The 11,723-nt window shown below is 39.4% G+C and overlaps 1 protein-coding gene across 7 annotated transcripts in view; it reads right to left on the bottom strand.

Moving 5' to 3' along the window:
* CEP128 (centrosomal protein 128) overlaps window positions 1-11,723 on the bottom strand; it is a 185,055-nt gene that overhangs the window by 107,802 nt on the left and 65,530 nt on the right. For all 7 annotated transcript variants that reach the window (XM_083501440.1, XM_083501442.1, XM_083501441.1 and 4 more), the window contains 3 exons: window positions 4,407-4,583; window positions 2,659-2,718; window positions 11-203 (listed from right to left, as the gene is read on the bottom strand). In XM_083501440.1, coding sequence (XP_083357566.1) covers window positions 11-203; window positions 2,659-2,718; window positions 4,407-4,583 — 430 coding nt within the window. The remainder of the gene's footprint in view (window positions 1-10; window positions 204-2,658; window positions 2,719-4,406; window positions 4,584-11,723) is intronic.

Raw genomic sequence — 11,723 nt, 5'->3', positions numbered from 1 at the left:
TCAAGCTCACCTTTCCTCTCTTGGTAAGCTTCATCCAGGAGCTGCTCCCGCTTTTCTAACTGGCCTATGAGGTTTTGGTGCTCAGACTCTTTGCTCAAGGTCAGGTGTTTCAACTGCTCTCGGTTCTGCAGCAGCTGACGCCGCAGTTTCTTTTCCTTGGTCTCTCTCTCCTTCACTTCTTCACACAACCACTTTAGTTTTGTCTAGAAGAAAACATATTTGCATAATACTTAACAAGAAAGGGCCTTTACTGCAGTCTTCCTCAACCGAACTTCTACGGCAAAGCTTTGCCAAACTCAAAATGCAATAGGCTAAAATAAGCTTTTCCGGTTTAAAGTCCTGCCAGCCCTCTCAGGGGTTCTTTAGTTGTGATTCCTCTGTTGCAACTGGTCCCTTCCAACTATACAATTCTGATTCCCACCCCATCATTTTTCTCTCACCCTTCCCCTCACGCCTCATTAAAATTTTCATCAGTTTTGGTTCAGGTCTTCTCAAGTGAGATGTATTCATTGACCGGGTGGGATTCACAGCCCTTCTGCAGGTTTGCCAGGGCAGTTTACAAACCCCAATACAGGCGTTATCCAAATTCGGAAAATTCTATTTCCTGTCAAGTCCTGAGGCTAAGGACAGATTTCAAAAAGTAATAAAATGGCTGAAAGCTGACAGATTCCATAAACCATCAAGGCGAATCTGTACACAGATTCAGCTTTCTTGATTCTTTCCTGTATGTAGAAGTATGCTGTAAATGGATACATCCTGCATTTGGCGATGCTCTTGGCACTACTACATCAAAAGGTTACCACTACATTCAGCTCTGACTAAACCAATTACTGAAAATTCCAGTACAGTGGTACCTCGGGTTACAGACGCTTCAGGTTACAGACGCTTCAGGTTACAGACTCCGCTAACCCAGAAATAGTACCTCGGGTTAAGAACTTTGCTTCAGGATGAGAACAGAAATTGTGTGGCGGCAGTGGGAGGCCCCATTAGCTAAAGTGGTACCCCAGGTTAAGAACAGTTTCAGGTTAAGAATGGACCTCCAGAACGAATTAAGTTCTTAACCCGAGGTACCACTGTACAAACTAACATGATCTGCACTTTCCAGACATATGTGGACTGGAATGTAGTTAGTCTTTGAACTTCTCTGATTTTTATTATTCAGTTATCAGCTCAAAATGTGTATTTCATGATAAAATACATTTAGAAGAAAATATGCTATTTGATTCTATTTATGTTGCACCCAAGTTTCAAATATATTCATTCATAAGTCCTTTTGTCCCGTTTCTCCACTAATGCGCAGGTTTTCTAAAACTAAAACTAAAACTGCACAATAATTCTAATTTATATTTACCAGTATATTTAAACAATTAAGAAATGGTTTAAAACAAACAGTGGCTTATTGTGGCATGTGAACAAGGACTGCTATGCTATACTGAGCATAAAGAATGAACAATATGCTGATAAATGTTTCCTGGGTGGATATCTATGCAAGTAGATCACTAATGGCACAAATACAGATGGTACAGATCGTAATTCCATGAAAATTGCCCCAAATCCTTAATTTCTTCAGTCTGTATACGAGAGTAAATACCTCAGTAAGGGCTAGCACTTGTTTGCCATGCCATTTAATTCATCTTCTATTTGTCATTCATGTACTCCCAATATTAAAATGCCGTGAGCATGTCAAAGTCCAGGATCTAAAGAACACTTTGAAGAATATGGAAGTACTTCCTCAAATTCGCTGGTTTCGCTCAACCCACATTCCCAACCAGATGCAGCTCCTCATGCTTAATGGGAGGTAGCACCCCAATTTCCTTGAGATTTAGGAGCAGTTTCTAAGAGGCTACAGGGAGCTGCTTCAGTAAAGGGGGCCTCAGAAGCTGTACTGTGCATGTGGGGCTCACCCCACAGCAGTCAATGCCTTTGAGCTCTTTAGAGTGTTCATCTGTAAATGCAAGGAACTCAGGCAATGAAAGAGCAAGTGAGTAAAGCCATATTTCTTGCAAACCAATTATTAAGGCTGTTTGGTTTTGGGGCGCAAACGTTATTTCCAAAGGCCCCTTCATTTCAAGACTCACCTACTAATAACTAAAAAGAATTCAACTGGCAGATTTATGAATCAATTACTACATGTCCTCTGAAAGGTCTTCTTGATGCTTGCGCCTAGGGTTTCAGCATCAACAATCTGAATAGTGACTCGGTTTCCTCTACAGCCATTGTCCTCCAATTCAAACTCTTATCTCCAGTATTTATGGCAATATTCACTCCTGGCCCATGTGCATTACAAACTAGCCCATCAATAACTTCAGGCAATCTTGCTAGCAAACAAATGCAATTTCGCCCAAGTCAGACGGTCAACTTTCCTCCCCTCATTGTGACCCTAATATACTACGGCGATAGGTCTTGTCTCATGAAGCAGCAAAAAAAGTCTTTCAACTCGTGCGAAATTTAAGACGATTAAAAGATACATGATAAAAGTTGCTTACAAAGTTACCAAAGGGAAAAGCAATAGCAGAAGCTACCAGTCATTGGTTTGGTCTTTTAAGCCAACACAACGTACATGTAAGAAAGATGCATTCTGTGCAATGCGCCCTAAACACATTAGGGATTAAGAAATGTAGCCAAATCTTAGCCTAATTGCTAAAAAGCAGTATTTACCTTTGTTTCTGCCAGCCATCGATGAGGGTCATTCTGTACCCCAGGTGTAAGTGATATTGCCTAAATCATATTTGAAAATGAACAAAATGAACAAACACATTAAAATTAACACACAAGGCTAGGTAAAAATGCCAATTAAAATGCCCATTTTAGTCTAAGTAATTCTTCAATAGGCCTGAGCAACTTATTTCTGTAGCATGCCTAATTGTTGGGTATAGTAGGAAATCTCCCAGAAATACAGACTTTTTTTGTAACCTGAGTAAAGGCAGGGGAGAGAGATTATTTATTTATTTATTTTACACAAAAACTGTAACAACAGAAACCTCGATTTAACCGCTTGTAACAATATAATTATTTTTATTGTTTGTTTGTGCATGACTTTGTAGCAATTTATTATTGTCATTGTGATGGTGGTGATACCATCTTGTTGTTGATGATTAGATTTGTCACTTTTGTTCCCCTGATGAATAATATTTCAAATTATGTAAAAAATAAATAAATAGAAAGGGCAGCTTTTAAACTACCTCTGAAAGGGTTAAGAAAAAGTTAATCACATGCTGCTATAAATAGGTTTTTATGAGGTTTCCCTGACATGCTTCAGAAAGGGGGGGGTTGTACCCAGTGAATGTGTAATAAGAATTTTTAAAAAACCTGGTATACTTTTGGCTTGTGTGCGTGCTTATTTTGGTTTTTTAATAGTCATTAAATATAAAATTTGATGATTTGCGCTCAATTAAGTTCCACTCAAAGTAGCCCACTGAAATTATTGAACCTATTTTTCACATCAATTAATTTAAATGGGCGTACTCTGAAGTATGACTAGCATTCGCTTCATGATCCACTAAAGCAGCTACATTATGTGTGTCTAGCGCTGGTAAGCATCATCTTTCCTAAGAGCACAAACTGCTTGACACAAAAAGGAAATCACACACAGCCCGAATGGGCTAGGGCTACTGGACCCTATTTCAATATACAAATATCATTTAGAAAGGAAAACAGTGAGGTGACTAATGTAAGAGCAGCAAACTATGTTTTTCTATGTGCATTTGGTCCCACCCTATTCTTTTGAAACATTTTGTGTTCTGAATTGCTGTAACATGCCCTGGGACCTTGTAGAAACAATAGCAATAAGAACAGCCACAGTCTGTCAGAGAGGTTATACAACACTGGTCAGGAACAATAGGCTGCCACTTGTTACAGCGACCCACTACTAACCTAAAACATGCACTTCTCTTAATGGCATGGCTTACACACACAGCAGATAAGATAGTAAAACTGTTCCAGGGCTGTATTGGTTTATAGTATGGATGAGAAGTTCACATGAGCAAATGCTCAACTACACATTAAGCTTCCTGTATACAGAAAATTAGATGTCAGGAAGAATTCTTGTCAGCCTAAGCTTTTCTTTGATGTACCAGCTTTATATGTAAAGGGTTTTTTCATTCAACCATGCAATCCTCGACCTGCAGTCTTAAATTTTACTACCTCCTATACCGTTTGCATGAGCTAGGCTGAATAAAGCTGATGGTATCGGCCAACAAGTTAGATACAAATGAATTATTGAGACATATTTCTAAAATAGCAATTGCATTTTTTTAAGGCAGAAGATTATCAAGTGCAACTCCTAATCTTCTGTTTCATAAAACATCCACATCAAGAGTAAGTTTAACAAGCAGCCATGAATAAAATGTTATGTCCATGTAATTAACAAGATTAAAATCTAAGGCCAACTGAAAACTCATAGTTACTGTGAATTTCTCCACTGAATCCCTTGCGAGGACTTCACAAGCTGCATCAATTTCACTTCCTATCATAGAGAGGATGGATTCCTGTTCATTTTGCAGGCTTCTCAGTTGATCATGAAGATGTAATCTGTCTTCTTCTATCCTTCTTAAGTGATCATCTTCTCCCAATGTCCTTTTATTCTAAAGCAAAAAATAACATCATATTAACTAAAAGTTCTTCTGTCAGTTAATATCTGAACTTCCAAAACAGTGAGAAACCATAACGCACAAGCACATCTATGCTTCTGGGGAGGGTGGAGGGAAATCAATACTGTGCACTTGTCATAAGGAGTAACTGAACATGCTGTGCCCAAAATAGCCTACAATTGATGGGATGTGTCCTTTTGCTAGAATTGCATTTGGTAGTGAAAAACTTGACCAAGAAGGGGTGTGAGAGAAAAGTGCAGGGGAGAATAATTTGTAAGTTGCCACATTAGCAAGTCAAAGTCAAATGTTCAGCAGAGTTGCTCTGTCCACACTACAGTCAAACCCCAAGGAGCTGTCAGATTGATTTCATTTAAAACTGCATACCAAAAGAACAGTTCAAGAATCTTATCATTTAATTTTTGGTTTGTCTCTGTATATTTTCTTCCCTTGGACCTTTGGTCGAAAAGGGCAGATTATAAATACTACTAGTAAGGTAAGGGGAAAAGCTTTTGTCGGATAAGTTAATGGTAAAGGTAAAGGACCCCTGGACAGTTAAGTCCAGTCAAAGGCAACTATGGGGTGTGGTCTCATCTCGCTTCAGGCCAAGGGAGCAGGCGTTTGTCCACAGACAGCTTTCCGGGTCATGTGGCCAGCATGACTAAACCGCTATCGGCGCACGGAGGACCGTTACGAGTGCCAGAGCGCACAGAAATGCCGTTTACCTTCCTGCCACAGCGGTACCTGTTTATCTACATGCACTAGTACACTGGTTGACAGAAGATGGGTCAGAGCAACGGGAGCTCACCCCATCACAAGGATTCAAACTGCTGACCTTCTGACTAGTAGTAGAAGTAATAATAATAACAACAACAACAACATCTGGGTCACTGAAAATGGATGAAAACATGAAAACAAGGATTTCACTGCATCAACATGTTCTCTGCTAAAGGCCTTAATCCATTATTTGTGGGCAACTACAGCCAAAGAGATTCCTAGAACCCTATAATTTTAAGCCAAGTATGCTACCGGCAAACACCGGCCTATTTAATTAAAGACCCCACACTCATCAACATACATGCATAACAAAGGCAGAGGGGTGTATTCCTCCAGGAGGTCAGGACCTTTCCACTTCAACCACTGTACAGTATTTATTATGTTAGTGGATCAGAGTTAAGCTGGCATTTGAGTGCTAAGGAAAGTTGAGCCAAAGTGGAAAACACAACATCAGGGAATAAATGAGTTGGAAAAGAGCCAGCATCACTTAGGCAGCCTCAGTCAGAAGCAGTAGCACGCAGGGAGAACAGGATGAGAGCCTTTATTGTAGCAGCTTGGTTTGCCTTTATTTCTTTCAGAGTTGGCAAGGAGAGTCGCAGTTGTTGGTCTTCTTTGTAAATTCTTCCATCTAGCAAATAAGCAGAACCTAGAGAGCAAATCCTGCCTAACATCTGAAGATTTATCCAAAAGCAAAATGATTTAATTTTACACTTCATTGCTGAGGTTTGCTCTCAATTGACATCTTTCATCTGAGATGACAACTGCCCGAACCACACGACGGCTTAGTTTAAAGCGTCAGCAAAATATTAACAAAGCAACCCTTTCCCTGAAATATAGAACTGCAGCAGCAGCAGCACCAGTGCAAGGGGGAATAATCAGGGCCATTTGGGACATGATGGGGGAAGGAATGGAGCTCATTCAGAATCCTGTCCTTTGGTCTGTCTTCAGTGGCATTTTCTGCACCTGCATAATAAATTTTGCCTACGAAAGGGGGGGGGGCAAATTATTGGCTCAAAGCTCTGCCCTCAAAAGTTACACAGGACGACACAATTCCAAGTAATTCAGCCGTCAGTCACAGCATATTATCAGCAACATATAAGCCTCAGCAAAGAACACGGACAACACCACCCTGCGGCCATATCCGCAGAACCAGGAATATATGATCAGGGACAGCGATAGGGAACCTTGAAGAAAAGAAGCATTTTGCACAGACAATTAGTAGCCAAGGTCAACAATGAAGGAGAAACAAAGAGAAGGAAAACAAAGGATTCAGGGCCACCCACTGGCACAGCAAGGATCCTCCTATCCTTGAATTTTTCCACCTTAGTTGGTCATTAGAAGAACTTGTAACTAAGAATTTGTACCAGAGTTTGCTTATTTCTGACTCCCTCCTAAATGGTTTTCTCTTTTACATTGCCTTTTTAGATTGTAGGCCTGAGAGCAGTGTTGAATAGTTTCTTCACATGTAAAGGTTCATCATTGTTCCACTCCATGTGTATGTCTTTAAAGGGCCAGAGCAAACTAACGAGACCCAGCTTTACAGCTGTGAAACATAGCAGGTGCTGCTGAGTTGTATTTGATTAAGGTGTGTCAGCATCTGGGTGTAGTATATAAGGAGCAGCACCTAGCTCTCCCATTACCCTGGCGGATGGGTTGGTGGTTGGGTCTGGTTTGTTGATGTATTTAGTGTAAATGGAGTTTTTGTTTTTGTTATTAAAACCTTGTTTAAGTTATTTTTGAGTCCCTTTTTAATGCATGGTCTCCCCAGCAAGCTCTCTGCAGCGCTACCATACTGCAAAAAGCCAACAAGCAGAGGCGGTAGTGCTTTCTAATCCACCCCGGGAACCTTTTTTGGCTGTAGAAAAGGGCAAAAGGATCTGTCAGTGAACCAAGAAGACTGGCCTGCTGCAGAGCAGGTCCACCCCCACCCCAAGTCCCCAGTAATAATGAATCTAAACAAACCAAGTTGCACAACACTTCGGTTACACATTTTGCTATCCCAAGTCAAATTGCTACTTATCTTGGCTTAGTAAGTGTCCCAAAACAAAGTCATGTGTATGGTGACTGAAGATGAGCACCTAAGTCTGTTTCCTTGGATCACTTTTTCATGTGAAAAACACCATGGTCCATTTTTACTCCAGTATTTTCCACTAGCTGGGACAACAACAACAAAGCACCCCATGGCAAAGATTAATAGAGTTCTTGGATTATTTTGTTGCCCAGGCGCTTTTCTTTCTTTCTTTCAAAAAGAAAACTTTGTATGATTATTTCAACCTGCTTTCCTGATCACTTTTTTTTTGGGGGGGGGGAGGAATAACAGGTTATACTGGCTGTGAGGGACGGGGAAGCAAGTACAGGAATCAAGTGATTTCTTGGGATATTTTACGTCCCAGACACTTTTAGTTTACAGCAGGAAAACTGTAAATGGTGTGAGGCTAAAATATGGAAAGACAGTTTCCTGTGCAGGTGACAATACCCTGGTAACAACACACACAACGTAACAGGCTGTTTTTGACTATGTAATTTCTATTTCAAACACAATTCAGCATATAATTCTCACGAAGTGTAATTCCATAGACCAACACATCACGCAAACAGAACATATCAAGAGAAATTAAAGTCCAATGGATGGTCAGGAGATAAAGTCCATTTGGTTCCTAATTCAGTGACAATATCCTAGCACTGAAGCACTGTGCTGTATATAGTCTGCAGCGAAATGCCCTCAATGTAATTAAATTTAAAAAGCCTCAATTCTGACCATACATTATAAAGAAACAGAGCACTAACACCACCAATAATGCTTCAATTTTGAAAGCAGGGAAGTAATTGGCAGTTACAACAAGACAGTCTAAAAACAGCTGCATTGAAGGAATTGCATTAGGCGCTCTAGATCAGGGAAGCCATTTGACTATAGACCAGAGGAGCTCACACTGTCTGGGAAAAGATGATTCCACATATTTCTTCAGCTATTTAAATGAAAGGAAGGTTTGTCTATACCAGCACCAACCAGGGCACGTTGCCAACTTTGAAAGTGCTTTGACCCCAACAATAGGCCTGCCCAGCAGCTGGTATCAGACCCCTCACACAAGGTGGGGCGGGAGGAGAAGAATCATGTATGTGTCCCTATCTATGTTACTGGGGGAAGGGAAATAGCACAAAACTTAACATTAAAGCATCTCCTTAATAGAATATAAGCTGCTGAAAGATAGAGTTAAGGTAAAAGAAACAACAACAACAACAACAACAACAACAACAACAACAACAACAACAGCTGTATACCCTACTAAGGCTTTTTAATGTTCTTGAAATAATATTTATGGTAACAATATAAGCTAGAAAGAGAGGTTGAAAGGAATCAAACATCCTGTCTACGGATGAGGTTTCTCCCAATTCTATAATTCTTTTCCTTCTGAAGCCTAAGATATTATCTGGTCATATTTTTGGCCACTAATGAATACTTCATGTTGAAACACATCTGGCCTTTGTGTGTTCACACACACACAAAGTCTACTTTAACTTGATTTTTCAGCAGAAAGAATAATAGCACCAAAGAACCTACAACGTTTTCTGTGATCCAATAGAAGTCCCAGTAAAAGCCAAAACTTCACTGATAGTAGACAATAAGTGATTACTTATCATTGTAGCATAAGAAGTGCCCTGCTGGATTAGACTGAAGGCCTAGTCAGTCCATGTTTTCCATACTGACCAACCCAATGCCCTTGGGAAGCCCCCAAACAGGAGAATAGCTCAATTCCACACACAAATACAGAAATAAAATCATTGACCATCATGATGGTCACTTTTAATATTCACTAGATGCAATGGGGATTGTGATAATTGACCGTCTCCTGCATTTTAGACACTGATGTAACACTAAAATCTGCCCAATGTTATAATGGAAGCGGATGTTGCTGCAGGGTGGAAAAAGAGAAGACCTCAAAGGGATTTCATGTACGTCATATAATCGTATTTGCCAATTGCTCTTATAGACTGACTTGTTTGTTTTAGAAAAGTACAGCCCTGTTATGCATGTGGGGAGAAACCCCAAAGGCTTTCGCTTGCATATTTTGGATGGGGTCAATGGTTCAGTTTCTCCCAATTGCTTGTGAGGGACTTTTCCCCCTACAACATTTAATAAGTAAAGTTAAACAGCTCTCAAACAAAATGAAAAACAGAATGTGAACACTCGTTTGACATTTTCCTCATTTAATAGATTTTTCTTTGACATTATAAAAGAGCTAGTCCTGAGCAGCTGCTCAGATCAGATCCAAAGAATACAACCGTAAGGATCCAATCATCTCTCTCTCTCTCTCTTTTTCCCCTTTTTGTTTTTTACCCAAATAAATATTTTGATTTGGTAAAAATGGAATCCGTGCTCTCATGTTCTCTCTTTAATTACGTCCATGCAGCAAGGAGAGTCATCAGAATGCCTGTCATCAGAAAGCGCAAATCCAAACATAGCTTGGCCATGTCAGTCTTTGGGAACGGAAATGGTTGGTATGCACCGGCACAACTTGATTTCCAAGCCAAAGCTTTAAGCAACCTTTTGGTTGTATAATGGCCTGGAGAACACAGAAAACCATAAGCATCTTCTGTTGCGGTGCTATCTCTGAGTCTTTCAAATTACAGGATGAACCGACATTGTATTAAAAGAGGGCAGAATGTTTTTGTTCAAAGCTTTCAACTGGAACACCACATTATTCATTTGTCACGTCCTGCTAATATACTTGGAGCCCGTTAAATTCTGTCACCTATTCCTGCCACCTCCCGCAGAATGTTTAATAAGGAATCATGTTCAAAAGCATGACCTGAAGTTTTAAAGTAGAATGTGCTGGTGCAGAGTAAAGAGGTTTGGTGTTCCAAGCCGACAAAGCACATCTTCTGCAAAGCACAGCTCTCTTGGAAAACACCAAATAACAAGGAATAACATGCTTGGAAGAAAACAAGGAACAGGCGAAAACCTGGTGACTAAACAAATGAACAGCAGAGAAGGTGTCAAAGCTTTTAGTGCGCAACAGATTTAATAGGGAGCAAACTGAAGTCTTTCAGAGAAAAAGGTTGATATGCACAGAGACGTCAAAGAAAGGCAAGCCAGAAAGACTTCTTTAAATGCTTGTTTGGTGTGCAGAGTTCAAGGCGTTCTGATCACTCCAGTACTTCCTGCAAAACTTTAGATATTCTGCCCTCCATGGGATCAGATTCAATTGGGATTGCAAAGGTTTTGTTCACTTCAAGGCTAACTTGGGGAACTCCAGTTATCCCCCCCACATCCAAATGAGGTTGAAGCTATCATTGTAGAAAGAGGCAAATAATTACTCAGAAAGTGTTAGTGTTCCCCAAAAGAGACCTGTTAGAATGTAATGTAAAAGTCCTTTCTAAAATGTATAAAATATTATTACAATGGGAGACAAAGGATGAGCAAGTAAAATCTTCAATGTTACATTGGTCAATAGATACTGGTTGTTATATAGACATGGAAGCATGGGAACGACTGTGGAATATGGATATAAAATTTACAGCGTGCTATGTTTTAAGAGAAAATGATATGAAAATGATATATTGATGGTATTGAACACCGAGTAAACTGGCAAAAATGTATAAATCTCAATGAAATAAGTGTTGGAAACGTAAAGAGAAAGAAGGTACTTTTTATCATATGCGCTGGTCTTGTTGTAAGGTTAAGGCTTACTGGGAAATGATATATAATGAAATGAAAATATGTTTAAAATAATGTTCGTAAAAAACCCCAGACGCTTTTCTCTTGGGAACTATAGGGACAGAACTACCTAAAATGTATAGAAATTTATTCATGTATGCGACTGCAGCAGCAAAAATGTTACTTGCCCAAAAATGGAAAGAATAAGAAGCCTCAGCAAAGGAAGAATGGATACAAAAACTTGTGAAATATGCAGAAATGGTGAATAAGAACTCAAGATCACAAACTTTTTATAAAAGAATGGAAATGGTTTATTGAATATTTACAGATCAATTGTAAACAGAGAAAAACATTGACAGGACTATTGTAATAACCTGCAGTTTAGTAAGACTACATATTTAAAGAAGATGAATAAATGAACAAATTAAGTTAATTTGGATATGCAGAAGATATTAAAAATAAATTTAAGGAACCGCAGAAAGTGGGGGAAGGAAGTCAAGTTTTGAAATGTCAAAATGATTGTAAAATCAGTGAAATGTATAAATCAGAAAAGTATAAATAATTTTAAAAGGGGGGGGAGTGTTGCTATTGCATGCTCCCAAAAGTGTCATTATTGTATGTGACACCACAAACCAGCATGATCACCACCAAGAATGACAGAAGTTCACAAACAATCTGTGCCCAAAATTAATTCATTAAAGGAG

The sequence above is a fragment of the Podarcis liolepis genome (genome assembly GCF_965112155.1).
Source record: "Podarcis liolepis genome assembly, chromosome: 1".
Classification (NCBI taxonomy): domain Eukaryota; kingdom Metazoa; phylum Chordata; class Lepidosauria; order Squamata; family Lacertidae; genus Podarcis; species Podarcis liolepis.
The sequence above is the reverse complement of the archived record's forward strand: the minus strand, read 5'-3'. Positions and strand labels throughout refer to the sequence as shown.